Source organism: Nicotiana attenuata, chromosome 2 (assembly GCF_001879085.1).
Source record: "Nicotiana attenuata strain UT chromosome 2, NIATTr2, whole genome shotgun sequence".
Lineage (NCBI taxonomy): Eukaryota > Viridiplantae > Streptophyta > Magnoliopsida > Solanales > Solanaceae > Nicotiana > Nicotiana attenuata.
The window spans coordinates 26,015,406-26,031,124 of NC_031990.1; the positions used below are offsets into that span (position 1 = coordinate 26,015,406).

Sequence of the window (15,719 nt, forward strand, 5' to 3'; positions counted from 1 at the left end):
TCGTAATTAAATCGAGTTCAAAAAAGTCTTCTGCGACACATGTATCAAACATGTATCACGCATGTATCACACACACAGGTATACATGGATATACATGTCATACACAATTGATACAAATATGATACATATGTGATACACAAATGATACACAGTGTGATACACATATCATTTTTTTTTTCATGTTCAGCTTTTACTTCGAATTTTCAATTCAAACCACCTCAAAACTTCACCAAATCATCCCAAAACTGAGATTCAAGCTCCTTAAGTTGTGCCCAATCTATTATAATAACACCCACTCAAAACAAAGCAAAAATTTGATATTTTTTGCTACAAATAGCTAATTGGCTAATTTGGCTAATATTAGTAATATTTTATCAATTGACCAATTTTTGTAATGAGCTACTTATAAATGGACATAGCTGGTAATTTCCCATAAAAAAGTATTTTAATTAAGTTAGCTACCCAATTAACAACTCACCCATTAGAAGATGCCATAAGCCCATAACCATTACTGACCGCCGTCCGCCACCTCTATTCATAAACCAAAGAAGACAAATACACTAAGCTGCGTCTTCGTTAACTGAATGATTAATGTTACCAACTACAAAAACACTTGTAACACATACAGTAAAACAAAAAATACATACTTCTTCAATTCACAAAAAAATGGTGGTTTAATTGGAGCAGCCCATCAGGCTTTTGTTGGACGCTGTGAACACTGGCCCGTTATCCTTCCACTGCACAGAGCGGAAGCTGTTCGTTGCTCTGTAAAACCAGCCTCACGCATTCCGCCCCTCTTTAGGAGCTAAGCAACCCATGTCTTCACTTGGGCCACGTAGCCCAACTCTACGCTTGGACAGGGCAGGCCAGATAATAGCCCACAATGTCCTACCTTCTGAGTCAGCCCAACATCCCACCAATTCAGTGCCCCCACTCAGGTAACAAGCCCACGTTACTTGGCTCGGCGAACAATACAAATTACTATTCAATTATAAACAAGGTAGATCATTCTTTGATTGTCGATGTGGAATAGAATTGAAAAATGAGCTAAAATTGATGCACTTTACGTTTGCAGGATCTAAATCCAGGAGCCATCAAATCTTCGTATTTGTCTCTTACAGCATTATATAAATATTCCATGTTATTAATTGACAGGAATGTTTTCATAATTTTCATGATTTGGTGCAATCTCTAAAATGAATTAACGCTCTACAGCAACATTTCCATTTACACTTTCTGCTCTCTGTTATAAGATAAAAGCTCTTCTTGTATTGGGAAAAATTTACTCTGCATATTGGATATGACGTGTCATGACACGTAGACTGGTCAAACAGTCAAAGAAGTAAAGTTGTTCAATAGGTACGAGCAGCAACAGACACGAGCAAGTTAAACAGAAGAGACACGGGCAGTCATGGGAGACATTCAATGGTCGTACCCGTTCAAGGCATTTAAAGGTCAAAGATCGTGAAGAATCAAAGGAATGAATCTGACAGCAAATAAGAGCCTAGATACAGCATTTAATGAGCATTAAATGCGAGAAACGTTAGAGAATATGTATTTAATGTATATAATTACATAACGTAATATTTAAAGCCATTAATTGCCCATAATTGCCTTGTTATGACAAAGGTAAAGTCTGTATTCCTCAAAATGGCTATAAAAGGGAAAGTCACAAACAATTGTAGACATAAGTTACTATTGAAATATATTTTAATTTACTTGCTTTCTGATAATATCATTCCCAAGTCTCTTTTTTTACATACTTTTTCGATTATCAGTAATCCGATTCTTCCAAATTCTAGCTTTGGCCAAAAATCTATTTTTTGGTTAAACACTTCTATTGTATCTTCAGGATACTATCAGTCTATAAGTAAGATAAAACAAGGAGCACCAATTGGATGGAACTCAAACTAATTCCCATTCCAGCCGATTCGATGAAACTAGTTCAAGAACATGGGAAGTGAGATTGAATGAACTAAAAAAAATGCTTAGACAAACTATTATTATCAAAGAACCATCTGAACAATTTCTTCCAGATATATACATTAACGGGGTGTTTAGCGTTTTACTTTTATATTTCTTTTGGTAAGAATTGGTGGCATTGGTTAAATTCGCGCTATATGTCAAAGAAGTAAGAAAGGGAGCCTTGGAGTAATAGTAAAGTTATATTTGTATTGTATGGCCTATATCTCACCAATTCGGTCGTGCAATTAGCTAGTGACCCTTTCGGATCCTCTATGAACACGGGAAGCTTCATGCACGGGCTGCCCTTTTTTATTTTGTCAAATAAGTAGCAAGCTTAATGAAACTCCATGATTTTTAGTAACACCGAGCATGTATCAACTCTATACATCGTGTTACCACTTAGCATATGTGCCGGCTTACTTGCTTGTTGGAAAGAGTTTTCCTGTTAGACAACTACTATGAATGAGTAATTAAAAAATGTGTTTCCTATGTTCCAAATGGGTAGAAATATCAAGTGTAGTGCTAAATGAGTTGCATAATATCATTTAATAGCTTTGATTTTTGTTATCCTATTTACATCTTAAATTTTTTAGAACAAGGGGGTGTGTTTTATCATCCCAGCTTTTGTTGATCCCTTCCTGATACCACAATCAGTCGCTTTTTTTTGTTAGATTGCTCACTGCTACGTTAATTAGTCTGTGTTCTGCTGTACATTTCATTTTAGTTTGATTGCTAGTTGATATCTCTTTGCATGATAACCTATTATTCCAGAGGAAGTGCATAAATAAGTAGGATGGATTATTTTGTCTCAACAGTGTGTTGTATGTTAAATGATCTTATTAATTTTTTTTTTTTTAACGGTGGTTTCCGGGCATCGCTTTGCGAACCCGACTAGCTGTACCCACCAGGACCCGCTGTTTCAATGCGTGCACCACGGTTAGTTCCACGGGGCCCTGGAGATTGTAATGCCTCCAGTGGCCCTGCGGGGGCTCGAACTGGCAACCTGAAGGACTTTGTCCTCAGGCCTTTACCAGTTGAGTTACCCCTCAGGGTTATGATCTTATTAATTAAAGAAACATGAAACTGTAGATAATAGAGAGAGTGTGTGTGCGCGCGCCTGTAACATATGACTGAGAATATGTGGATTTGCTAACGCAAGAAACGTTGAAAGATAGAAGGAATAAAGCAAACCAATAACACCTGAAGAATGGATTCTTCTGTATAGTCTACAAACCACAAATTCTTGGATGACATGACCTGATGTCCTCTGTCCTTAGAAAAGTTAAAAACAGTAGCTGGAATCATAGTGGATTGCCTTTTCAATATGTTTTGCTTCTTATAGTAGTCCCTTTGAATTATGAGCCACCACACCATTACCAGCAGCTCCACTTCCATTTGTCTTGTTGCTTGTGCTATTCTGTGCAATACAGGACTCACTGATTATGGGACCCTTTGGCTGACTTCAATTTCCTTTAACCTTCTTTGTTCTGCAATTCATATGCAAATTTAAATGTTAGTGATGCTTTTAGTTTGTCAACTCGCCAAATCTTTTGGTTTTTGTTTTCCTGTTGAAAATTTTGAAGAACTTTGATATTACAGTTCAGGTGGTAATCTGAAATGCAGAAATGCATGGTAAGACTGCGTACAATAGACCCTAGAGGTCTGGATCTTCCGCGAACCCCGCGCATAGAGGGAGTTTAGTGCATCGGGCTGCCCTTTTATTTTTAGTTCAGGTGGTAATCTAATGTCTGAAGTAGTAAACAAACCATATGGAGACTTTGATTTGTCGATCATGACATACTGGTGTTTTCACTTTCATAGATTTTGATTCAATGTGCAGACAGTGAGTTATGCGGCGAGAGGAGAGGTCCAAATTAATAGTACAATCAAATCTCTCTATAACTGTCTTGTTTGTTCCGATATTTTTTGAATGCTATAGTGAAGTGCTGTTATAGAGGTTATATATTATAACATAATACAAAAATTAGTGAATGGTTATTATATAGTGATTGTCGTATAAAGTATGAAGTTATATACGCATGAAAACTGCAGTGGCTTAACTCTAAAATGATACTCAGCACATGAATTAAAGACTCATGTTTGCATTCAGGTAAAAGAGAATTAACAACATGAAGGAGGAAAAACTTAGAAAATATCTCCAGCTCACTCTCATTTTCTCTTCCTTTGCTCTCTGAATCCTTGAAGTTAGTAGTAAAACAACTCATTATCAGAGAAGCAGATAAATAAATTCTATGTAGTGGATTGGTTTGATGATTCAGCCTTGAGATGAGCAGTGTTGCACGTAACCTCGTCGAGGTCACTGAAAGCATGGAAAGGACTGTCAATTTGAATGTCAGTAATCATCCGACGAAGGTCAGAGGCCTCTTCCTTGAGCTGCATATTCTCCTGGATGACTTTGTCATGAGATTCTGTGACTTGGTTTAGTTTATTCATCAGATTCTGATTCTCAGTTCGAAGGCGAAGAACTTGAGACCATAGCTCATCAAGATGTCTCTGCTTCCTCATCCTTGATCTTCTAGCTGATTCCCTATTAGATACCATTCTCCTCTGCTTTCGTTCATCGATAATTCTGATTTGTTGTTCCTCCGATTCGTCAGAGGTCGAGTTACTGCTGATGCATGACGGCTGTTGGCTCAAGTCTTGAACAGGAAAAGGGGCCTGATAATTTTGTATATTGTTGTTTGTTAAGAATGTGTTGTATTGGAATGGTGATAAGTTTTTGTGCATGAAGCCGAAATCAAGGGGAAGTGATGAGGGGTTGTTTTCTTGAGCTAAGTAGTGGATTGCTGCAGCCTCTGATGAAATCATGATTGACTAAAATTGAAGGTGATAATATTTTTGGAGAGAATCTTTAATTTAGTTTGCACATAAAATTTGTTAAGGTTTTAAGTTATGGGCAGGTTTTTATAGGAGCACAAGGCTTGAGAATAGTGGGCCAGATTCAGCCACATTGAGTTAACTGTACTGTGAGGAGCTGATGAAAGCAGATAATGAGATAGTTTATTCATTTATGAAACACAATGAAGGCATATATGAAAATAATTCATATAGTCGATTCCAACTCGTTGGGATTGAGGCATAGTTGATTCATATTTACCAGGGGCGTATCCACGTTAAGGGGTATGGGTTCACGTGAATTCATGCTCCTCTCCTTAAACCATGTATAACAATGTTATATTTCTTTAAAATTACTTAAATATATGTGTGTGCACCCATGCTTAAAGACTCCTATGGTGCAATAATTATTGGGTGCACCACTACAAGTGAAAGTGGCAGTTCAAATCACACTTCAGACGGTCTTATTTTGGGCACGAAGTATCGATATATATGTGAAAATTACTCAAATTTCAAAAAGAATATAATTTGGAACCTACAATTTCAAAAGTGTATACGTAGGGGGTTCATGGTAAGATACTAAATTTAAACCCGTCAAATATAAATTCTGAATCCACTAGTGCACCCATCACCTTAAAATCCTGGATCCGCCTTTGATATTTATCGAAAGAAACGGCATCATACATGTATGTAATGCATATGGACCATTTAATACATGCTTATCATGAAATCTTAATGAAGGTTGAGTTTTTGGATAATTGCTGAACAGTACATGTAATGATGCTTACATAGAAAAAAAAAAATTGTGATGATTGGGGCAGGAATTATTTAAGGTGGGAATGGTATGGTATAAGAAGAAAACAGTTCGAAGTCAATCTCAGGAGAAGCTATATGCAATTTGAAAATCATATTAAAGTCTCGCAGCCAATAGCATATTGTGATTGATGACGAAATCTAGGTCAATTGAAAAGTTATAAACTATTTAAAGCATAAAATTTTGATGATTATTTTAAACAAATGATGAGTCGAAAGGCACTTGAGATTGAGATAGAAGGGACCCACATTAGAAATGTAATTGTCTATATTAGTATATACTTTAACATCACTGTACCTAAATGCTGTCTTCTCAACTTTTGTTAAATTGGCCTTTAGCTGAATTAGCCTCAGCGAACTGACTAACATATTGAGTGAGCTTCTTTAATGGTGATTGGTACATGGATAAGAATAATATTGTTTACTTCGAAAATACGAGTAACAATTAAATTTAATTTGTGGTTTTAAAGATAAGTGATTCAGTTCAATACCAATTAATAATCAAGAATATAGAAAATAAATGAAAGAAATAAGTGAATCAAACCAGTTTTACTTAAGCAGTATCGACCTCGAGATGAATCAAGAACAATAAATTTTAAAGGACAATTCTGATGAACAATGAGCGAAAAGTAGATAATATATTCTTTGCCAATGATTAGATGATCTTTAGAAATGATTGTGGTCCCCTTTATATAATAGGGAAGCACTAAATAAGGTACATTTCCATTTACAGTAGGGAATCTTATTGGGACAGCCGTCTAACCGTCTATTACGGAATCGTACAATTCTATTCCGGGATTTGCGCCATAATTTTGGGGACGTTGCAGGAATCTCGCTCATTCTGTTACAAATCCATAACGACATTATTTCGGGGTCGAGCATACTCGGCTTCGGTATTCATCGTGCTTCAATCTTCAAACATTGCACTCTGTCTTCGAGCTCGAGTCTGGTCCATCGAGCTCGAACTCGACCTTACTCGAACTCAGGCCTAAGGCGACCCCTCGAGCCTGGGAATCGGGCTTACCTGATTTCGACCGTATACAGATAGTCCCCGCGTTTCTTAGAATAAGATGATAAGAAACGATTTGAACCTCGATTCTCCGGCGCCTTGATCTTGATGTCAATCTCGTGATGTCAGCGGCTGAAGTGACTGCAAGGCCGCTTTCGTGTAGTTCCCAAAGTCATTAATTGGAGGCGGCTGACGGTGGGCTATTTGGCTTCCCCAACACGTTTAAGCGACCTCTATAAATAGTCCAACTTCACAATTTTGCAAACTTATTTCACAAAAAGTCGTTCTCAAAATCTCATTAGCTCCTTCAACTTCTCTGAGTTCACCCCTCTCTCAATTTGTTCTTACTTCATCATCAACTTTTTCTCTTCTCTTGAATTTCTAAACCACAATGGCTAAAACATCTAAAACTATTCCCCAAAAAGAAAAAACCTCTTCATCGTCGCGGCCGGCCAGAAGCAGAAACGGTGGTGCCACCTCGTATCGAGGAGTGTATTCCCCCGTCGTGTGAATTAACATCCGATTTCAAAGTCGATAAACCTGCATCGACACCAGGCCGATGTGAGCTCATATCCCGATACATCTGTTTGATAACCGATGATGAGCTCGGGCAGGTGAAAAAGGACTGTAACTAGGAGAACAAAGATGTAGTGATCCATTCCCCTAAAGAGGACATCACTACTCATAAAGCAGGGTACTTTAGCGTATATACCTACCCATTCACTCTGGGTCCTGCAGATCCAGCTCTGGGTCCCATAGATCCAGTTATTCTTGATTTTTGCTAACAATACCAAGTGTCTCTTGGCCAGATCTACCCTTCATTCTGGCGCATCGTTAATCTGATCAGATACTTCTCGAGCCAGGTCGAGGGGATGCCTTTTACCCTCGACCATCTGATCAGGCTATACAACCCTCGCCTTTATCGAGGTGGCCTGATAAAGCTGCAACGCCGATCCACGAAATCTCTCTTCTCCAGCATCGATGAGGAAAAGGACCGAGGATGGATACGCCGATTTGTCCGAATCAGGACCTCCGACCCGATTCCTGTTGAGAGGATTCCATTCCCCGAAGAATGGAACATGAAACGTAAGTACAGGTTTATCGGTAATGACTTTATATCCTGCTTTCCTTATTCTTTCTCGACCTTATCCCTTTATCGATCTAATCCCTTTCCGATGGTGTAGCTGTTACTTGGTTTCCTGGTGTGGTCCCAGACCTTGAAGGTTGGGTACAGCAACTAGCCTCCACTTCCTCGTATGCGGAAAACAACTGGTGTGACCTGGCCAAGGGCCGATGGGAGGCTAAAAACCATGGTGAATTCTCTTGTTTGCATTCCTGTGTTCCTTAGTGAAATACTTACTGCATCTTTATGCAGGCCTCGGAGACGCCGTTGCCATGCGACCGCCCCCGCCCGGTGAAGAGGAAATCCCAAAGCCCTCCAAGGAAAAGAAATTAAAGAGGGGATCGCCTGCAAATTACCCGAAGCCAAAGAAAAACAAGGCTCTAAAGCCTAAGGCCGATATCGTGGCCCTGTCTCCAGAAACGGCCCAACGTCTTCGGGGTGAGGAAGAAGAGGGGGAAGATGATGTCTGCCTGTTGGTAGTTTGGAAAACAGGAAGCACTGACGCTTTGAAGACTGCAAAACCGATAGTGGCTGATGCAGTTCATTCTAGAATTGAAGAAATCTTCGAGCGGAGTTCGAGCAAACCGAGCCATCGGGCAGCAAAAGAGCACCTCGTCTTGGAGGTCATTTGGAAGGCGAGACCGAGGGGCCCAGTTCCGAGGCTCTCCAAAGAGAAGAGAATGTCCCTAGTGATCACTTGGGGTCATCAATGTGGATGAATCACCGCCCGGTCCTGAGTTCTCCGAGGGTCAATTCCGAGATTCCCGGAACATGAGAACTCCCGACATGGGAAAGAGCCACGAAGGGAATGACATCTTTCGAGAATGCCTTGCAGGGGTCGAAGATGGTCCCGACCCAGATGCCTTATTTATTTTTGATGAGGCCTAGCAGCGTTTCAAACAAGTAATTTTCTGCCCTTAATATTAGGCCTGCGCTTTATCTTTATTGTTCTTAGTCTAAATTTTTCTTTTGTGCAGGCTGTGACGCTCCATCGAGAAGAATTTTCCAAGTCTCGAACCGAACTTGTTGATGTGAGGCTGAGCTCAAGAAGCTCGCAGAAGAGAGGGATGGCCTTAAGTGCCTTTATGTTCAGAAAGAGGAGGAGATCAGGGATCTCCGACTTGAGTTGGCGAAGGCTCATCGAGAACAGACTGAACTTGTTGAAAAGGTAATATACCCTTTGAGGATTTGTTATGCATTTGTCCGATTAAGTGACTAACACTTCAACTTTGCAGGCCCAGCAGAAGGGCGAGCTGGTGGAGCAGCTTCGAGAGGAGCTCAAGATGGAGGAGGCCGAGGCCCTAGGGTGGAAACAAGGCATGGACCGTCTCGCCTCGGAGAAAGATACTCTTCAGGAGAAACTGACTTCAATTGAACGCCAGCTTCAAAATGTAAAGGAGGAAAGCCTAGCTCGAAGTCGCAACATCGAGGAGCTCGAAGCTAAATCCGTTGCTGAGCTTGCAAAGGAGAAATTTGATGCAGAGGCATTTGTGTCTTTGTACCGAGCTGACGCTCAAGCCGCTAACACTCGGGCACAGGAGATCTCCGCTGCGGCCGAAGTTAAGCTATCATGTGCACTTGATCATACCAGGCGACAGTCCCTGAGAGAAACCCTCGAGGAGGTGCACGCTCGCGGCTTTGACCTCTCAGCCGACATTGAAAAAGAAAAGACTTTGGAAGAAGAGGTTGTCGCTTTGCTTTCTGATGACGAGGATTCAGCTAGTGGCTCCGAAGCGGAGGAGACGAAGGTGAGGTCCCCGAGGAGAAGGTTCCCGAAGACGCGGCCCCCGAAGATGCAGCTGCCGAGGATGTGGCCCCGAAGTAGATTTAGGTTTCTTTGTTTTGTTTTTGTGTTTTTGTGCAAGACCCCTCGTGGGTATTGTAAATATATTTTGTAAACACCTCTTATAAATATAAAGGATCTGTTTGATTCATCTTCGATTTGTATCGAATTCCATCTCTTCTTCATTTGTGAATGAAATTTGATGCCATAACTTTAATGATCAGTCCGAGTATTAGCCTGGACTCAGAATATAATAAACCCTTAGGTTTTTTATTGATCAATGGGCGATCTTTTTAACAGAGAACCTCTTAAGGTTTAATCCTCGAGCCAAGCTTAAGTCGATTTGATGTGAGCTCGGGATGATGTGACTTTTGAGTCTGAGTTGAGTGAGAGTAAGGTCTCGAAATCCGCATGCTTCGCCCCTTAGGCTCTTTCTATTGGCTCTTGGGCTCTTTTAGGTTGGCCCTTAGGCTCTTTTAGGTCAGCCCTTAGGCTCTTAAGTTGGGCCAATTCGGCCTCTAAAGTGGCTATAAGTTTTCCCTCTTTTCGGCTAAAAGACTTGGCCCGTTGGGTTTTTCGAACGTTCGATCGATTGGAACCTTATTTGTAACTCGTTTGTATAATGATAATCGAATACCTCTTGAGGTTTTTTCGAAGGCTGATGTTATCGAATCCTTTAAATTATTCGAGGGCTGATTTTATCAAAGCCCCTTTATCATTTGCCTTTGCCGAGGGTAGCCTCATTTAACTGGTTGTTTCAAAGTGTTTGAAGGCCTTTAATTTATGGCGGAAGTCGGACGTCTCCGAGCCGCATTATTTCAGACGTAGCCTTTTTATATGACCGTAGTCTTTAATATAGCCGTAGCATTCGGGTATGTCTCTTGGACTTGTTTCCCGATAACTTTTCGAACTTGTTCGAAAGGTTAGTCCCCGAGTATGATGGACTTGGCCTTTATATCAAGGGGATGCCTCTTTAAGGTCTTATGAGTTCGATTTTTTGATGACTCGGATGTGTTGACTGTCGATGACAGTCCCGAGTATTCGGGGTGCATTTGCATTCTAGCTCTTGAGCCATTTCCCGTAGGATTATAAGTATGAAACTCGTATAATAGCAGACATCTTTGAGACACAAAGTGTTTTGATATAGAACGAATGCTTCTTTGAATAATCGGTACATGCGTACATGTTTTGCCGTCGGGGCTCGATTATTCTACATGGACACGGTTCATCTGACTGTTTGGCCCATTACAAAGTTCTCCTATCGAGGCCCTCTTAGGGGTGGAGTGTTTTCCTCAAAAATATAACCTCCGAGGGTGATGCCCCCCAGTATTCGAGGTTGATTGAAAAGAAGCCTTGGATACTGTTGAGTTCTCCTTAGGTAGCACATAATTGTTGCATCGTTAAAAACCTCGTCGGTAAAACCCATTTGGGACAAAATCCGATTTAAGGGAAAAAGAGTGCAACACATGCTTTAAAACCTAAGGCTTTCGTGTAAAAAGGTGCCTTTGATAGCTTCGATCGAACACCTGCAATGGGTTAGTTTCAAGTTCAAATGGACAAAAAGGGAAAGTCATACCTTAGCAATAGAATCGTTTGAGTAATGATACATTCCAATTGTTTGGCAATTGCTCACCTTCCATCGTGCCAAGTTTGTAAGACCCTTTGCCGACAACTCCGAGGACTCGGTACGGTCCTTCCCAATTCGGGCCTAGTTTCCCTTCATTCGAATCTCGAGTATTGAGGGTGACTTTTCGTAGAACTAAGTCCCCGATTCCAAAGTGTCGAAGGTTGGTCCTTCTATTGTATTATCTCTCGATTCTTTATTTCTGTGCGGCCATCCGAACAAGTGCTGCTTCTCGTTTTTCATCTAATAGCTCGAGGCTAGTATTCACAGCCTCGTGATTTGACTCCTCCGATGCATGTCAAAACCTGGCGTTGGGTTCTCCGACCTCGATAGAGATAAGGGCCTCAGAGCCATGTACTAAAGAAAAAGGAGTAGCCCCCGTGCTAGACTTCGATGTTGTTCGATATGCCCAAAGGACCTCGGGTACAACTTCTCTCCATTCTCCCTTCGCATCGTCCAACCTTTTCTTTAGATTTTGGATGATAGTTTTGTTTGTGGACTCGGCCTGTCCATTTCCAGTTGGGTGGTACGGTATTAATAAGATCCTCTTTTTTTTATGTGCTTCGAGGAACCTCGTGACCTTGCTGCCGACGAACTGCTTTCCATTGTCACATACGATCTCGGCAGGTATCCCGAACCGAAATATGATATGGTCCTAGATGAAGTTAATAAATTCTTTTTCTCTGACCTTCTCGAAGGCCTGTGCTTCCACCCATTTGGAAAAATAATCAGCCATAAACAAAATAAACTTATCTTTGCCTGGGGCCGTTGGTAGAGGACCGACCATGTCCATTCCCCATTTTATGAAAGGCCACGGGGATAGGACCGAGTGGAGTAGTTCTCCGGGCTGATGGATCTTCGCTGCAAATCGTTGGCACTTATAACAGTTTTTGACAAACTCCTTAGTATCTTTCTCCATGTTGTCCCAGTAATACCCTGCTCTGATAATTTTGCGAATCAAAGACTCGGTGCCGGAGTGATTACCACAAGTACCTTCGTGGATTTCTCGTAGAACGTAATCGGTGTCCCCCGGCCCTAAACATACCGCCAATGGCCCATCGAACGTTCTTTTGTACAATGTTCCATCTTCGTCTAATGTGAACCTAACGGCCTTGGTTCATAGGGTCCTTGATTCTTTGTGGTCCAATTGGAGTTCTCCATTTTTCAAATAATCGATATACTTATTCCTCCAGTCCCAAGTCAAACTCGTCGAATTTATCTCTGCATGTCCCTCTTCAACCATAGACCTCGATAACTGGACGACAGTCCCCGGGACGATATCATCTTCTTCAACCGAGGACCCCAAATTAGCAAGTGCATCGGCCTCACTATTTTGTTCTCGTGGCACATGATCTAGAGTCCACTCCTTGAAGTGATGCAAAGTTACCTGTAGCTTATCCAAGTACCATTGCATCCTATCCTCTCGTACTTCAAAACTCTTGTTTACTTGGTTTACTACCAACAGTGAATCGCACTTGGCTTCAATTACTTCTGCTACCAAGCTCTTAGCTAGCTCGAGACCTGCAATCATGGCCTTATACTCGGCCTCATTATTAGTCAACCTAGAAGTTTTGATAGATTGTCTAATGGTACTACCCGTAGGTGGTTTAAGACAATGCCGAGCCCGGACCCTTTCACATTCGAGGCACCATCCGTGAAAAGGGTCCATACCCCCGATGATGTACCCGATCTTTGTAGGAGTTCTTTCTCCACTTCGGGTACGAGGGTCGGCGTAAAATCGGCCACGAAGTCGACTAGGATTTGCGACTTGATGGCCGTTCGGGGTTGATATTCGATATCGTACCCGCTAAGTTCGACGGAATTCTTTGGGATCCTTCCTTTCTTCAAACGCAACGAAAAGAGATAGAATCAGGCCGATTCCCGCCCATTTGGCCAACCGGCCCGATAGCTCGGGCTTATGCAAAACATTTCGAAGGGGGTAAGTTGTTAATACACATAGATGACACTGAAAATATGGCTTTAGCTTTCTAGATGCGTTTATCAATGCAAGTGCTAATTTTTCTAAGTGAGGATATCTAGTTTCTGCATCTCCTAGAGTTCGGCTTACATAATAAACAGGGAATTGCGTACCTTGCTCTTCTCGAACTAGTACCCGACTTACCGCTATCTCCGATACTGCCAAGTATAGGTAAAGTTTTTCATCTACCTTCGGGGTGTGAAAGCAAAGGCAGGCTTGATAAGTATCGCTTTAATTCTTCCAAGGCTTGCTGGCATTTCGGGGTCCACGCGAAATCATTCTTCTTTTTGAGCAAGGAAAAGAACCGGTGACTTCGATCTGATGACCTCGAAATGAATCGACCCAAGGAAGCTATTCATCCAGTTAGCCTTTGCACGGCATTCACACTATCCACGACCGTGATATCTTCGATGGCCTTGATCTTGTCGGGGTTGATTTCGATACCCCGATTCGACACCATGAAGTCGAGGAACTTACTCGAGCCGACACTGAAGGCACATTTCTCCGGGTTAAGCTTCTTGTTGTACTTTCTCAAAATTTTGAATGTTTCTTGCAAATGAGTTAAATGGTCCTCTGCGCGCAGGGACTTAACCAACATATCATCAATGTAAACTTCCATTGTTTTACCTATCTGTTCTTCGAACATTTTGTTAACTAAGAGTTGGTATGTAGCTCCTGCATTTTTTAGACCGAAGGGCATTATGTTGTAATTAACAATAGGTTCCAAATTTAGTGATAAACGAGGTCTTTTCCTGGTCCTCCGGGTTCATGTAAATTTGATTGTACCCAGAATAGGCGTCGAGAAAAGTTAGGATCTCGTGGCCAGCCGTGGCATCGATCATACAATCGATGTTGGGCAGTGGGAAGAATCTTTTGGGAATGCTTTGTTTAAATCCTTGTAATCTACGCACCTTCTGTGTTTATTTCCTTTTGTAGGAACTACAACTACGTTGGCTAACCATTCGGGGTATTTTACCTCCCGAAGAGACCCTATTTTAAGAAGTTTGGTTACCTCGTCCTTTATGAATGCATGTTTCACCTCGAAATAGGGCCTCTTTTTTGCTTTACCGGTTTAAACCTAGGGTCGAGGCTTAGCCGGTGTGTTGTTATTTCCGGTGGAATCCCTGTCATATCTAAATGGGACAAAGCAAAGCAATACATATTATCAATAATAAATTGAATGAGTTTTTTCCTGAGTTCGGGGGTTAATCCCGTTCCCAGGTATACCTTTCTCTCGGGCATGTGTTCGATCAGTATGACCTGCTCCAGTTCCTCGACAGTTGATTTGGTTGCATCGGACTTTTCGGGAATGACGAAGGTTCTAGGAGTAAGGAAATCCTCTTCTTCGTCCTCGATTACCTATTGCTCCGATTCCGTCGAGGCTGGGAGCGATGATTGCTATTTAGCCGCATGCTTACCTTTGGTGCTCGACTTCTCCGAGGTCGAAGGCTCTGGTACCAGCGTCACTTCATCGACTGCAAACATTTCCTTTGCAGCGTGTTGCTCTCCGTAGACCGTTTTCACACCATCCTCCGTTGGGAACTTCATCATCTGATGAAGAGTTGAAGGTACCGCCCTCATGTTGTGTATCCACGGTCTCCCGAGGAGTGCATTATACCTCATATCGCCTTCGATGACATGGAATTTTGTATCTTGTATGGTCCCAGCTATGTTGACTGGCAGGATTATCTCCCCTTTTATTGTTTCACTTGCCATGTTGAAGCCATTTAGGACCCGGGATGCAGGTACAATCTAATCCTGTAGGCTGAGCTGTTCTACGACCCTCGATCAGATTATGTTTGCTGAGCTACCTGGATCCACTAGAACATGTTTAACTTGAATTTTATTTAAAAGGATAGAAATTACCAGGGCGTCATTGTGCGGCTGAGATATGCCTTCCGCTTCCTCGTCATAGAATGATAAGGCATCGTTGGGCACATAGCTCCGAGTCCGTTTTCTCTGGTGATCGATACCTTGGTGCGTTTGAACACAGGTCCTTGTGGGACATCAACACTGACAACGATTATGTGGATTACATGTTGTGGTTCCTCCTACTCGTTTTTCCTGCTTGCATCTCACTCCCTAAAGTCATTCTTAGCTCGATCACTGAGAAATTATCGAAGGTGACCCTCGTTGAACAATCGAGCTACCTCCTCCCTTAGCTGCCTGCAGTCTTCGGTACTATGTCCATGTGTGCCGTGATACTTACACATAAAGTTTGGATTACTCTGAGAGGGATCGGTTTGTATAGGCCTAGGCCACCCGGTATCTTTGATTCTTCCAATAGCTTACACAATCCTAATGCGTCTACACTGAAATTATACTCTGACAATCGAGGTGCCTCCGCGGGGTCGGTGTGTTTATCGAACCCATTCTTACTCATGAGTCCCTGAGAGCTTTGACCTCGATTGTTTCTCCGATCATTCCGAGGAGAGTTACGACCCAAACCGTTGTTTCTCCGATCGACATATGGCTGATACCGTCCCTTGTTCAATCTTGATTCCCTCTCTGTATCCTTCGGGGCTTGGTCGCCAATCTATTAGGATGAACTGAACCCCGGGGGGGGGGG

At 41.9% G+C, this 15,719-nt stretch overlaps 1 protein-coding gene across 1 annotated transcript; it reads right to left on the minus strand.

Annotated features, from left to right (window-relative positions):
• On the minus strand, positions 4,047-4,884 carry LOC109205842 (basic leucine zipper 43-like). Its single transcript, XM_019368601.1, has one exon. The coding sequence runs from the start codon at positions 4,791-4,793 to the stop codon at positions 4,215-4,217; it is 579 nt and encodes a 192-aa protein (XP_019224146.1). The 5' UTR covers positions 4,794-4,884; the 3' UTR covers positions 4,047-4,214.

What these genes read in the sequence shown, in the direction of transcription:
- LOC109205842 (XM_019368601.1), bottom strand. Translation starts at nt 4,793, where the DNA reads ATGATTTCATCAGAGGCTGCAGCAATCCACTACTTAGCTCAAGAAAAC.